The sequence below is a fragment of the Cebus imitator genome, unplaced genomic scaffold (assembly GCF_001604975.1).
Source record: "Cebus imitator isolate Cc_AM_T3 unplaced genomic scaffold, Cebus_imitator-1.0 Scaffold77, whole genome shotgun sequence".
NCBI lineage: Eukaryota > Metazoa > Chordata > Mammalia > Primates > Cebidae > Cebus > Cebus imitator.
The window spans coordinates 824,804-839,851 of record NW_016107392.1 but is presented as its reverse complement, the minus strand read 5'-3'; the positions used below and the strand labels follow the sequence as shown (position 1 = coordinate 839,851).

General features: G+C 47.8%; 1 protein-coding gene across 3 annotated transcripts in view; it reads right to left on the bottom strand.

The window, feature by feature from the left end:
* Positions 1-2,082: 2,082 nt before the first annotated feature.
* WDR91 (WD repeat domain 91) overlaps positions 2,083-15,048 on the bottom strand; it is a 29,197-nt gene continuing 16,231 nt past the window's right edge. For 2 of the 3 annotated variants that reach the window (XM_017532615.1, XM_037739966.1), the window contains exons 10-15: positions 14,309-14,403; positions 13,963-14,131; positions 9,703-9,811; positions 8,782-8,894; positions 7,329-7,526; positions 2,083-4,561 (exon numbers count right to left, since the gene is read on the bottom strand). In XM_017532615.1, coding sequence (XP_017388104.1) covers positions 4,397-4,561; positions 7,329-7,526; positions 8,782-8,894; positions 9,703-9,811; positions 13,963-14,131; positions 14,309-14,403 — 849 coding nt within the window. In that variant the 3' untranslated portion in view covers positions 2,083-4,396. The remainder of the gene's footprint in view (positions 4,562-7,328; positions 7,527-8,781; positions 8,895-9,702; positions 9,812-13,962; positions 14,132-14,308; positions 14,404-15,048) is intronic. The other variant, XM_037739965.1, reaches the window with a different exon arrangement.

Below are 15,048 nucleotides of genomic sequence, written 5' to 3'. Positions count from 1 at the left end.
CTCCTCTGTTCGCGCGCAGGACGCTGGGCTCCGCCGCGGTCACGTGGCGCCGGCGCTGAGTTTTTGTTAAAAACCACACTCCTGGCTTGACGCAGTGCAAAGGAGGCCTGAGCCCGGACTGGAAATCCCCGCTGTGAGGCCTTCCCCTGCGGCGTTTTGAGGTTACAAGGTTGATCTGATAAGATCTGGCGCAGTGGCTCACACCCGTAATTCCAGCACTTTGGGAGGCCAAGGCGGGCGGATCACGAGGCCGAGAGATCGAGACCATCCTAGCCAACATGGTGAAACCCCCATCTCTACTAAAAATACAAAAATTAGCTGGGACTGGTGGCGCAAGCCTGTAATCCCAGCTACTCGGGAGGCTGAGGCAGGAGAATCACTTGAACGCGGGAGGCGGAGGTTGTGGTGAGCCGAGATCGCGCCACTACACTCCAGCCTGGCAACAGAGCGAGACTCCGTATCCAATAAGTGGGGGGCAGGAGGATCTGCCCCCAAATGGGAACTCGGGACAGCTATCTGAAACGTGATCCGCAACAAATAGGCGACTAGAATGGGTGCCGCCCACACCCGGGCGCAGCGAGCTCGGAGACCTCGCTCCCTCCCCTGAGCTGCTCCCCCGCCGCAAGGACACCCGTGGGGCTGGATCTCCGCCATCAGCCCCGGGTCGCGAGGGACGGAGTCCAGATAGCAAGGCTGAAGGGGCGGCCCCAGTGCCTTTAGGTCACAACCGAACCGCCGCAGCTGGGGTGCGTGTCTCGCGCGGGGAGGGCAGTCTCGCGTGGGACTGGCGCCGCAGCCGTGAGGGGTTAGGGTCACTTATATCCAGGGTCCCGGCTCTCACCCGCTGAGCCCCAACAAGCCCAGGTCTCACGGGCTAGGGTGGAGAAGCATCGTTTCCTTGTGAATAAAGGAACATAAAATACTTGGCTATTGTGCCTTGTCACTTTCGGGGGAAAAAAATCCTTGGCAATAATTAGAATAACTGACAGGCTAAAGGTGCAAGCTTCAGTCAGGCTTCTGAGTGTTCTGCGAGGCCCGTCTGTGCGCTTCCTTGTAAAATCCAGTCTTAGCAAAACCCCTTTCCCCTTGGATATCTGATCACCCTCCAAGCCTTATCAGGCTCCTCACCCTCCACCATCCCGGAGTGGTCTATTTCCCTGGCCTGTCTTAAGCAACAGTCCTGTTAGGTCAGTTTCACCAGAATCCCTCTTACCCTGATGGCTCCTCTTAGTAATTTTCTACTCACAGACCCCAACCACCACCCTGCTTCTTGACTATGAATTCCCACTGTGCACCCTGTATTCAGAGTTGAGCCCAATCTCTCTCCCCCATGCAAGACCCCATTGCAGTGGTCCCTATACCTATGGAGATGGTGGTCTTTACTGTGCTTTAACGAATATCACTAAGTTTTTCTTTAACGGAACCACCCCTTGCACATTTCATTTCTCTCCTTAAAACCTCTTTCCATAGCCTGCTGAAAATGAGTCCAGAAGAGCAGGAAACAAGTGTACATAAAGAGCTATCTGAAGGGAGAGATGCTCCCTGCCCCAGGCAGGGGTCAGGAATCCAAACTGTGTGATTTGCACAGATTGGAGTCAGCACCCAAAGCATTTGGGGGATTGGGGAATTTTTTTTTAACTGACAGCTAAAATGTTATCATATGAGGTAATGCATGTCAGTTAGCTAGATATAATCATTCTGCTTTGTATTCCACAATGTATACATATTTCAAAACATTATGTTGAACTCCTAAAGCATTTGAATGGGGACTGGCTATGAGGCCCTCTCCATTCAAATACTTGCTCTCAACTCCCAGAACACAGCCAAGTCCTGTCAGAGGCCATGAAGCAGAAAAGGCAAATACCAGCAGGTATCTGAAGAGAGGGAGGAAGTGGGGAGTGCACCTGCCACCAGGCCCTCCGTACAGCCCTCCCCAGAGCTGAGGGCCAACACCTTGGCTGGAAACTGAGGCTGGGACTGACAAAGAGGTTTCTTGTATGCCGCCCTCAACCAAGACAATGGAGGAATCTTGCTTGGGTTCTTGGGCAGGCGCCAAGCAGGTCTGTGGAAGGAGAGAGAAGCTGAAGTTCCAACATGCTTTATTTGAGGACGAGCGCTCCCCCGGGGGGAGGAGGAGGTGGCATGAGAGGAGCGCTAGGTTCAAATGTTCTTTGTGTCTCTGTGATCCTTAAAGCATGTAAGCAAACTGTAGAGATGGTATTAAGAGGAAAGAAAAGGTAATAAGACAGAAACTTTGAGATGAAGAGAGGAAACATTAATACATTCTTACTCCAATGAAACCCATGATCACCTTTCTAAATGTCCTACAGAGTCACTGCGTGAGATAAGCCACTGTTTCAATACAGAAGATGGGGAAAAATAATAGATGAAGAAATCTTGGTTTTCTTCATTTGTAAGGGAGGATTACCAGGGTAGAAATGGGTAAAAATCAGTAAATAACTACTTACTACTGTCTCTGGTGTTTCAATCAAGCCACTTAAATACCTCCCTGCTTTTCCCTCAACTCCCAGAACAGAGCCAAGACTTTAATGCCAATTTATTTTATGCTTTTCCTAAAGCAGGTAACCAGGAGTATCCCTACTCCAGCCTTGTGGCTCCAGAACTGGGCTGGAGCTCAGAGACTAAAATGACTCATGGCAGCTGCTTCCCCATCTCAGTGATAAGGTCACCCCTGCCAGGCACCGAAGGCCAAAGCCCAGGCCCTTCACTCTAATAGTGACTCCCATAAGCTCCGCTTCAGCTGTGAAAAGCAAGAGGGAGAAGGGGAACAGGTCTCTTGTTGCTCCTCACCTAATGGAAGGATCTGCCTCTTCAAGGTCCCACCCCAGCCAGGGGGGAGAGGGAAGGCCTCAGGCCGGGTGTGGACACAGCTGGTTGATGCTCAGCTCAGCCACAGGTGGGTTCAGTCACAGTTGGGCTGGCCCGAACCCCAGGTGCCCACCAGCAACTTGGCCCTATTGCTCTGAATCTTCTCACCATTCATCAGCAGGTGGTGCAGGTAGCTGTCACCTTTCCACAAGTATGTTCAGTGGAGGAAGGAGAGGAGCCGCCAAATGAAAGAGGTACAGGTCGAGCATCCCTAACCCAAAAGATCCAAAATCCTCCAGAACCCAAAAGTTTTTTTTTTTGAGATGGAGTCTCCCTCTGTCATCCAGGTTGGAGGGCAATGGTGTGATCTTGGCTCACTGCAACCTCTGCCTCCTGGGCTCAAGCGATTCTCCTGCCTCAGCCTCCAGAGTAGCTGGGATTACAGGCACCCGCCACCACGCCCGGCTAATTTTGGTATTTTTAGTAAAGATAGGGCTTCACTATATTTGCCAGGCTGGTCTCGAACTCCTGACCTTAAGTGATCCACTCACTCACCTTGGCCTCCCAAAGTGCTGAGATTACAGCCGTGAGCCACTATGCCCAGCCCCAAAATTTAGAGTACCAACATGACACCACAAGTAGAAAATCCCACACCTGAGCACAGTCAAAACTTTGTTTCATGTATAAAATTAAAATACTGTATAGAGTTACCTTCAGGATACATGTATAAGGTATATATAAAACATGAATGAACTTCATGTTTAGACATGGGATCTACCAAGATACTTCGTTATGTATATATGCAAATATTCCAAGTCTGAAAAAATCTAAAATCCGTAACACTCCTGTCCCAAGCATTCCAGATAAGAAATGCTTAGCCTGTCTTAAGAAATAGCAGCCACTGGATTAAAGGGGCAGCCAGTGGCAGAGGCCTCAGCCCCTGTTCTCACCCTGATAACGTTCTGTAACAAAAGCTGCCAGCTTTCAGGGACGAAAAAGAACTTTGCAGCCTTGAGTTAAGCCCAGAGAAACAGGAACTACAAAACCTTGTCACCCAGCAGAATGGACAGAGAGCTGAACTTGCTCCATGGCAGAGCAACAGGAGAGCCTGGGGGAGGTTCAGCAGGGCCAGCAGAGCCAGGCAGGGTGGGAGGGCTGTCACTGAAGCAAAGTGACACAAATCCTAGAGACACTAGGGGACCACAAGAGCGTTCTTTTTTAAAAAAAAAGAAAAATGGGCACATATATACAAAATACTGTCAATTTCTACTGGGCCAACACAGTAGCCACCTCAATGGTCCTCCTTCCTCCGGAGCTTTCCTCCCACAGTCTCATGTGTGCTCCTGGCGCAGCCATGATACCAGTCTCTGGGAAGCATATGCCACCTACTCCACATGGGTCCCGTTGTAGTCACCGCAGATGGAAGTGCCTAAGCCCCCTGGGCAGCCTTTCCCTGCAGAGTCACTGCACTGGCAGGGAGCTGGAGTGGAGCGCCCAGTTTTCTAGTCCTGTATCTCCCCCACCCCCAGATAATACTGCTTCCTCAGGTAGGCCTTGGGGCAGGCCATCAGGCTTTATGGGCCAGCAGGGTAGTCAGCTTGATCTTGCCATCCATGGAGGCAGTGAGGCAGGTCCCACAGTCCATGGCAGTGCTCCAGTCTACAGTGACCACAGGGGCTCGGTGGCCACCCAGGCTCAAGCAGCTCTCCAGAACCTTCTCATCGCCACTCAGCTGCAAGAGGACAAGAGAGAGGAGGAGGCGTCAGCAGACACCACTAACACACTTGATCCACTTTCAGTGGCCAACCTGAGGATGTGGCCAGACACCTGCCCACCTTTCCAGAAAATCCATTTAACTTCTTGAACCAGGAAAGGCCTTCAGTTTCCCAACTACAGCTGGTCCATCTGAAGCAGAAAACCTGCCCCTGAGAGGCTCCTTAAAAGATGCCATTTTCTCAGCCACCTTGAACTTGCTGTGGGCTGGTGCCTGTCCTGCACAGACACTGGTTGTTCTCACTACAGCATCACTTCTCACTACCCGACATGTGCTCATGAATCTGCTTATCTGTTGAAGGTTCACGTTCCATGCTGAGGAATGCAAGCTGCAGGACAGCTGGGCCTCAGGCAGCTCTCTCCTGTGAGAGGGCCAGCCTGCTGCGCCCAGAACAGTGCTAGCCCTGGGGGAGCCTTCAGTTAATGCAGAAACATGGCTCTCCTCTGAACCCCAGCGCTAGCTAGCCAGCAATCCTGTGTGATAGGGCGCTAGGGCACTAACACGGAAGAGAAGTTAGGAGCAAATTAAATTACTATCAGTACCACTATGTATAATAACTGTGAACAGGAGACAATGCAGTATTCAGCTTTCATAGCGAAAATACTTACAAAAACCATAAATTGTTCATAGATTGTAAAAGTGGGATATGTAGTTCAATATATTCCTTAAGTAATTCATTATTCACATTTTTTAAATTCTACAGAGGAAAATCTTTCAACCCACTAACTGGTCATACAGCAAATCTGACTGACTGTAAATCATAGGAACTGATCAGATCAAATGACAAAGGCTGCATGATTAAGAATAAAATACATACACATACACATACAACATACAGCCATACAGAAAGCAAAGTACTGAACAGCCCACCTAAAATACAATGAAAACAAACCTTTCAAGAGTTAAGTAAGATCAGGCTTGTAAATGGAAAGCGTTTTACAGTGTCTCCACTGGGAAATATCAGTTATGAGAAACGATGGAGCTAATTTTGAAGGAAAGGGCAAAGGCAACTGACATAATCCTGCTCCACAGAAAAGAGGAGCCTAGCTGACAGCGAGCCAGGTCCTGCTGTGCGCACTTCAGGCTACACTCTAGGAGGCCCACATGCAGTACCCCTTGCCTCACTGTAAGCTCTTGCTCACCTCTGCCCATGTGGGGCCCCAAGACCTGCCTTCCTCTCCATCTACCCAACAGCTCCTCTTCCTCCTCTCCTCTTGCTTCCAAGGCCTCCAGTCCACAGCCTCCCACCTCCCCAAGGACGCAGTCCCCCCTTCTCTGAGCTGCTCAACTCCACATTGCTCTTCTTTGTTGGTACTGTGTCTGAGTGTGCATCCCAAGAGAGCAGAGATCATATTCTGTATCTCCTTCATACATGCCACAGTGCCTGGTCCAATGCCTAGTACAAAACTGCCATCCAAAACACATGCCCTTGACTGGTCAGTGGGCTGTGGCAGCAAGAGCTGCTGAGAACGTCCCACTTTGAAGGACTATGTTCCTACACAACAAGCACCACTGGGCAAATAACTGAAAAGTATCACGCAGGCTGAGAATGGACCCACTTGGTACCAGACACAGGAGTTTAGGCTATGCCACAAACCCTCATCACTAGTCAAGGTGATACCAGTAAAATAGAAGACACTTATACTTAAAACTACATGAAGTAAGTTCTGACTTAAGAACTAAAACAAATGTGTAAACTGAGGGGCAGAAAATAATGTGGACAACTTACACTATGGCTTGACAAATCACACCCTCAAATTTCTGTCTCTAACATGGACTGGGTGGGGAAAAAAATAGAATGAATAAGACCTACTATTTGATAGCACAACAGGGTGACCATAGTTAATAATAACTGTGTATTTTAAAATAATGTAACTGAATTGTTTGTAATGCAATGGGTAAATGCTTGAGGGGATGGATACCCCATTCTCTATGATGTGCTTATTTCACATTGCATGCCTATATGAAAACATCTTATGTTGCCCATAAATATATAGACCTACGGATGTATCCACAAAAATTAAGAATTTAAAACATTTTTTTAAAAACATGGACTGGAATATACTTGACCCTTGGCACATTCAATAAATTAACAAATCTACATCAGATTAGAGTTCTAAATTAAACCACCTAGCTGGGACCTGGATGGGGACATGTTCCTCCATCCCAGCACTCCCCAAACTCTTCTCCCTACTCCTGAGCGATTTTTATAATAGGTTATTCCCAAGGAAAGAAGGGAGAAAAAGGGCAGGATCTTGTCAAGGATAAGCAGGGAATGGGGGGGTCTCATGCCCCAATCCCACCTTTTCTACCCACCTGAGCTGCAAAGCAGCCCTGGCCAAGCCTGCAACAAGGAGGCTCTAGGCCACACTTGTTCACCCTGTAGCCCATGGGCCACATGAAGCCCAGGACAGCTTTGAATGAGGCCCAACACAAATCTGTGTTTTAAGAACATTATGAGATTTTTTTTTTCTTTTAGCTCAGTAGCTATCATTAGTGTTAGTGTATTTTATGTGTGGCCCAACACAATTCTTCTTCCAACATGGCCCAGAGAAGGCAAAGGATTGGATACCCCTGCTCTAGGCGCTGCCCGTCCATTGTCAAAGACATCTCCACAGCCATGCAGCTCGGAGACAGAGGGCCATGCTCAATGGCCATGGTCCAGACCTCCAGGGAGGAACCCCCGCCCACCACGATACTGCCACCCCCCACAACCACCAGTTACCTTGTAGATGACGCCGCCTGTGGCAGAACACGTCAGCATGTAATTGCCCTCTGAGTCGAAAGCAAAGAGTCGGCCCCTGGGAACTTGAACCTGCTTGTAGCCGCTGTATCCAGACAGCACAAAGGGGCCGGTGGCATCCGAGGGGAGGCTGTACTCGGACACCTTGAGGCCGCTCTTGTGGATGTTCCACTGGATGAACTGCAGTCACAGGGCACAAGTAGGGTGCTCTCAGCAGGGCTGGCCAATGCAGGCCTCAAGAAAGAGCAAGGACCCACATAGAGCAGAGGCTGGCAAGGGCGACCCACCTCTCCCAGCCACAGTGCTGACATCCTTGAAAAGCCTTTCAAATGCCAAAGGCAGAAAAGGGGCTTGGGGTGAGAGGACATGATTTAAGCATTTTTTAGGGAAGAAAACCTAGAAAAAGAGGCAGGAACCTCACATCAAAGTCCAACCCTTCTCTCTCCCTCTGGTCTGACCCTAGGAGAGGAAAAGGGACAGCAAGTGGCTTTGCCTGGATTCCTGGTCTCTCAAGCAGAAGGAATGTTTCAAGTGATCTATTATTATTATATACTCTAACTCTATTATTATTATAGAGTTAGAACCCAACTAGATTTTTCTGTCTGAGGAATAAGGTACAAAGGACAAATTCCACATATATTTCTAGTGTCTTAGGCATACAATCATCTGAACACTGGGCGATGCCATTATAAACTCTGTTCCTTACCATAGCACATCATCCCCTAGCCTACCCCATGGACAGGTGACTTGGCTGTGACCACCTCTTCACTAAGCATCCCACATAAGAAGGAAGTAGAGCTTTAATGTAGAAGTCCCTTCCCATACTTTTCAAATTGAAGAATGTATTTTGTAGTTACTCCTTTTAATGGATAAAAAGATAGTGTCCAATCCAAAAGGTCCAGGCAGGCACACATGGAAAGGGCATCCTTTTCCCACCTCTGCCCCTGCCAGCACCCCATCTGAGCGGTCACTGTTCCCGGTTCCTAACCCTCTGCAGAGGGAATCTACCGGGGACACTGACTTTTCCTTTTTTTCTGGCTTCCTTTTCACATCTTTGGGCTCTGCTGGGGTCTGTATGCATCTAAACTGTCCCCAGCCACTCAGCAAACTCTACACATCCATGAGTGGACACATCCTGGACCACTCGTTACCAAGCCCAGCAAAGCAAACTCAGCCCTAAATCCAGACCCCACAGATCCATCTATGGTAAGATGAGTAATTTTTGGTACTTCTTTTCCTAAGATGAGCCAACTCCCGCTGAACTCACTGAAACCTCATACAGATTGTAAGACAAATTACTGGTTTAACCCTATCTACAGATAAAGCTGCAAAAAGAGGCCTGAGGTCATAGAGCTAGTAACGAGTATGGCCACAACCGGCTGCCAGCCCACATGCCATCCCGGTGCTCTCTTATCTGAATTGTGTGGCCGCCTACCTTCCCATCCTCGCCGATGCTGTACACGGTGTTCTCATCATAGCTGAATTCCACAGAGTAGACCTCCCCGTAGTGGGCCCTCCAGCTCATCGCACACTCATGCTGCTGCATGTCTGAGGCAATGAGACATCGCCAATCACATCCTGACCAGGGCTCTGCAGAAGGCATCTGCCTGCAGCAAGAGCCCCCATTCCCCTCTACTCAGGCTGATGGCTGTTCTGGAGGCCAAGGGTACCCAGGACCCAATGAGTGCCATAAAGCTGCCCCTGCCCAAGAGGGCAGGCTGCTTCTGAGAAGCATCAGAGCAGCATCTCCAAGCCTCAGAAGCAGCATCTTTTACCAGGTCAGAAGTGAGGCTCAGGAGTCCCTGTGGGGAGCTCATCTGGCGATCCCTACGTCTAAGAAGACACCCAAGAAACTGCCCTCTGTAAATTCCCCACAGGCACCCTGGGAATCCCCTAAAGATATAGTTACCTCGCCCCAGCCCAGGCTCTGGCTCTGGGAATGTCTCCTGGGGACACAACCCGACCTGGGGATTTATACACAGCATGCCAGGGTATTCTGATGCTTTTGAGAATGAACTACCCACAGCAAGTGGGCAGGATGGCAGTACTCCTGTGTGCCTTCCTGGATCCCACACAGGTGACAAGGACTCAGATGGAACAGCTCAAGACTCAAGGACTGCTGAGCTCTACCCCCTCCCATGTCTATTGACGCTAACTATGGGCAAGTTTATTATGGTGGGTGTTTTCAAAATGCTGACCAAAGTTAAGCTCTAGTACATGCATCTAAAGTCACGGTTTGCAAAAGCCTCTAGCCCAGCTGGCAAAAACATCCAACACTGGTAAAAAAAAAAAAAAAAAAAAAATCCCTGGGACATCTAAGGAGGGATCAAGGATTACTATGAGCACACTTGCATACCAAACAGCCGGATGACACCATCTGCTGCCCCTGTGACCAGCAGGTTCCCATTGTGATTGAAGGCTGTACAGTTGATAGCGATGGGTTCTGGATCCAGGGAGAACTGGAGCTATTGAAACAAAACAAAAAACACCAGTAGCAGATCTTCACTCAGCCCAGGCACACTGCTTATTCCAAAGCAGACAGGTGCCCTAGACTGGGTTTTCCACCAGCTCCTCCCTTATGTAATCTGGAAATGTAGATCTGAGCCTTTGCCAAAGTGCTGTGCCAGTGACCATCTGTGCTCTTTTGAGAACAAGGTCTCTGTGCCTATACACATTCTGGTTTCCATAGAGAGATAATCATTCACGCTTGCTCCATTATAAAATATATAATACATATCTTAGCAACCTACACTTCACCCAGAATGCATTCCAAGCAAATTCTCATTGAAAAGTCTTATTGCCATCAGAAAATAACACTTCATCGACCACCTTTCCTGACAAACAACACTAAAAAATCTACCAGTTCCCCATAGAAACACTTAGAAATACAGTAGCAAAAAAAACCACCTCATAGAACACAGGGTCTATTAATTAGATAATTAATGAAGACTATCATTTCAAACAACATGGAACCCCGGGAACCCTAAATAATCCTACTGAAATTAAAAATGCAAGATAGAATGTTATTTAAAATATACACAGAGGGGCCAGGTGCAGTGGCTCAAGCCTATAATCCCAGCACTTTGGGAGATCGAGGCAGGTGGATCAAAAGGTCAGGAGATTGAGACCATCCTGGCTGACACTGTGAAATCCCGTCTCTATTAAAGATACAAAAAATTGGCCAGGGATGGTAGCACACTCCCATAGTCCTAGCTACTTGGGAGGCTGTGGCAGGAGAGACACTTGAACCCGGGAGGTGGAGATTACAGTGAGCCGAGATCTCACTACTGCACTCCAGCCTGGGCAACAGAGCGAGACTCCGTTTCCAAAAAAAAGAGAAAAAAAAATACACACAGAGTACTGAGCTAGCAAATAAAAAATCCTCTAAAGCTAAAACTAAGAGAAAGCAAGAACCTGGCGAATCAGCACACTCCAAAGCTGGCTTTCACTCTGGGGCATTAATCAGATCCAGATGACTCAAGTTCCCATTCTGCTACCCATGAAGAGCTCATGAGCCTGGAGACAACAATGTGTGATCTGTTCAAGGTCAGGCGGTAAGAACCCGTCACATGGAACTGTGACTCCAAAGAGCTATACCCTCAGTGCAGGAGTGAACTAGAAATAAACCTACTTCACAGAGAGGGAAAACAAGAAAACTTACCTCCCTGGAAATTCATAACCATAAGCTAGCCCTGACATGGGCTTATGACCCTAATTCACAATCTATGAATTTATTTTAAAGTTGTCAGGAGTTGGTAGTGCCCTGAAAAACCTGGCAAAAATTAATGCAAATCCAAGAAATGCACCTCCAATCCAAGCCTCAAAATATTCTCAGAGACAATGGTCCAAAAAACAACACTGTGATCACAATTCATAAGAAACAGGAAAATAAGGCAAAAGGATCCCGCACCCAGAACCAGCAGAGCAGAATCAGACCCACAAAGACTTCAAACATTAGATTTATAATGCAGAACATGCGAGCATATTCGATTGTTCAACAAAATAAAAGAAGGAATTGAAAATATGGGTAAAAATGAGAGACTAAAAACATGACAAAGCAGGTTTGAAGAAAATGAAGCTGAGCTTCTAAAAATGAGAAACACAATAACTGAAATTACCATCCTAATAAATAGATGAAACAGAAGATTAGATATAGTAGAGATTAGCAAACTCCTAGATGCAAAGAAATTGTTATCAAGAATGCAGCAAAGAGAAACAAAAAAGAGGAAGAAGCAAGTTCTAACACATATGGAATGGGAGTTCCGGAAGGCAAGAGATGATCAGAGAACCGCAATACTGGAAAAAATGATGACTGAGAATTTTCCAGAACTGGCCAAAGACACAGATGCTCTGATTCAGAAACCAAATCCCAGGCAGAACTTTAAAAAAATAAATTTTAAAACTTAAAAGCCAGAAAATCCACATCCAGAGAGCCAGATAAGAAGATTTTAAAAGCAGCCAGAAAGAAAAGACAACAAAGGAATGCCAATTACACAGAGAGCTAATGCTCCGGTCTTAGCAAAGGCAGCCAGAGGATGGACCAGGTCACAAGGTTAGGGAATCAGTGTTCAGCCTGGAATACAACAAGCTATTCTAGAAAAACAGATATACTGTGGTTCCATTCATATGGAGTCAGAAAACACACAAAACATAAATTAGGTTGTTTAGGGATATGTAATAATGTGGTAAAGTAATTTTTAAAATGTAAGGCAGGCCAGGGGTGGTGGCTCACGCCTGTAATCCCAGCACTTTGGGAGGCCAAAGTGGATCACCTTATGTCAGGAGTTCGAGACAGGGTCAAACCCCATCTCTACTAAAAATAAAAAAATATTAGCTAGGTGTGGTGATGGGCACCTGTAATCCCAGCTACTTGGGAGGTTGAGGCAGAGTCCCCGGAAATGCAGAGAAGTGGTCAGGCTGGAAACACGTTGGCAGCATTTGCTTATGGACTGACTGTGTGAGCAGAGGGAAAAGGACAAGTCTGGGAAGAGCCGAGATCACACCACTGCACTCCAGCCTGGGTGACAGAGTAAGACTCCATTTCAAAAAAGAAAAAAAATGAAAGCTAACAGTATGACAAAATTCAAGACAGATTCTCTCTGGAAGTGAAAAAAGACCAAGATTGGGAAGGGCCACACAAGAGCTAAAGTGTATTGGTGATGCTCTGTATAAACCATGATGGGTGGGTGCTCACTGTACTGCTTTTCTTCTCATTATATTATATAACTATGATTTCAATAGCTTTTGTATGTATTCAATGTTTAATTAAAAACTTGAAAATCACAAGTAAACATACAATTACAAATTGCAATAAGAGCTTTAGAGGAAAATACAAGATACCACGAACTAAGAAGAATTGAATTAAACTAGTGGACAGGACAGTGGGCAGGGAGGGGCATGAGAGACAGGTCTAGAGTATGTCCCTGGAAATGCAGAGAAGTAGTCAGACTGGAAACACACTGGCAGTATTTGCTTATGGACTGTGTGAGCAGAGGGAGAAGGACAGGTCTGGGAAGAACACCAATTTCTGTTTGTTTTTTGTCTTTTTTTGAGACAGAATCTCATTCTGTTACCCAGGCTAGAATGAAGTAGCACCACATCAGTTCACTGCAGCCTCCACCTCCCAAGCTCAAGCAATCCTCCTGCCTCAGCCTCTCAAGTAGCTGAGACTACAAGTGAGCACCACTACACTCGGCTAATTTTTAAATTTTCTGTAGAGATAAGGCTCTCCATATTGCCCAGGCTAGACTTGAATTCCTGGCCTCAAGCAATCCACCTGCCTCGGCTTCCCAAAGTGCTGGGATTACAGGCATGAGCAACCGCACCCGGCCAAGATCCCCAATTTCTAAGTGACGTATGTTTGCCAAAGTGAGGAAAATTATGGGGGGGACGAATGTATGTGGCAAGGAGTGGAGGTCAAGAATTTGGGTGTGACCCGGGCCTGAAAGGTCTGAGAGACCCAAAGGGAACACAGATTGCTTCTACAGGCAGATGCAGGACAGCGCAAACTGAACATGTAGAACAGGACCCAACTGAAAGCAGGGGCTCTCAAGTGTCCAGCAGCATCAGGAAACAATGTGCTCAACATAAAGGCCATATGAGTTGTGAGCACTGAAACGAATAATTTCAACAGGAAGCAGCACTGCCTTGTCAGATTCAATCTCTCTGGGGCTTAGGGTGGCAGCTGCAGCACCTATTACTGTCTTGGGGGAAGGGATCCTCAGCTCTGAAGGGTGACTAGGTCCCCTGGAAGCAGGTTCACAGGCTGTCTGGTCACCTTGCTTCTTATGAATCTGCATGTGTCCTTGTTATTGCTGGCTGCTGCTGCTATAATTCTCACACAATTCTAAGTTAACAGGATGTCAGAAGGAGCCACGGGTCCTCTCCCAAAAATCAACCATAGGGGCCCTTTGGTAGGTTCTGGGTGACCTCTAAGTTTGTAGCACAATTCTCAATGACATGTCGCTAACAATATCCCCAGTTGGAGTATACTACTTTTCAACACTTAAAACTTTATTAAAAATCTGAGGAGACCAAAGCAAAAGAGGCTCCTCAGAAACCCAGAGGAATGCAGGGTGTGCCCCACCCCAGGGAGAGCCACAGGGCAGGCCCGTACCTGCTGCTTCATGGTTTTCGTGTCCCACAGCAGCAGCCTGCCAGGAACCTGGTTCATGCCCTTGCTGCCGATGTCTGGTGCTGAGATGTCTACCTGGGAAGTGAGGCTAGGAGCTGCAGCCGAACAGACGAAAGAGGCCCCATTGGGGCTGCACGCAAGAGACAGGATTCTGCAACACACATGGGCCTGGGTCAGACCCTCTGCCTGCCCACAGAGAGACGGCACACTTCGGTCCTGAGGCTTGTCCTGCACAGGAGATGGGGCACAAGGCTCAGGAAAGGACCAGCCCTATGGACCACACTTGGCAACCTGCAGCCTTGATGGTGAGGGGTGGGTTCCAGCTCACCTGGGCATGTCGTCATTGATATTGATTTCACAGAGATTCTTCTTGGCTTCCGTGTCATAGAGACGCACCGTCCCCACACCACTGCCCAGCAAGAGCTGGAACAACAAGGGGCGGGAGGTGGGAAGGATAGCAGGGAATGAGGCTGAGTCAGGGGGGATCTCCAGAGAGGGTGAGGCTGGGCAGGCTGCGGGGGTGAGGCCCCTCCTCTCTGCATCCAGGCAGTTCAGGGGAAATCTGGCTACAATGAGCATCACTTTAAAATTAAACAAAGACATGAGAGCTGACCTTGAACTTCTAAGCAAAACCACAAAAAGTATCTGTGTATTGGGAGAGACGTGTCACCTTGGACACATCTGGAAATGTTCTGGCTGGAGGAATGAGGCCCTCTGATCCTCACTTTCTTCAGTTTGAACCCCCAGCTGTTGGAAGCTTTCCTTCCCACTCCTGTTCTGCCCAGTATCCCTCTCAGCGTACTGGCTTCGGCTGCCACGGGGCCTGGATGACTGTCCCATTTGCCTTTTTAGGGGACAGCTCTGGCTCTGGGTCTGTAAAGACCTCCAGAAAAAAAATAAAGGGGCTATCCTTGTGTTCAGGAATTTGTTTTTTATTTGGTGAAAAGCTTCAAAGATAATTAACAAATAGTGCCAAAGGAAAGTTCCAGAAGCAGCCCAGGTCTGAGGAATATTAGGTAGAGTATGACCTTGGCATTCAATTGGCAAAATGACACTGGCCCAGGGCAA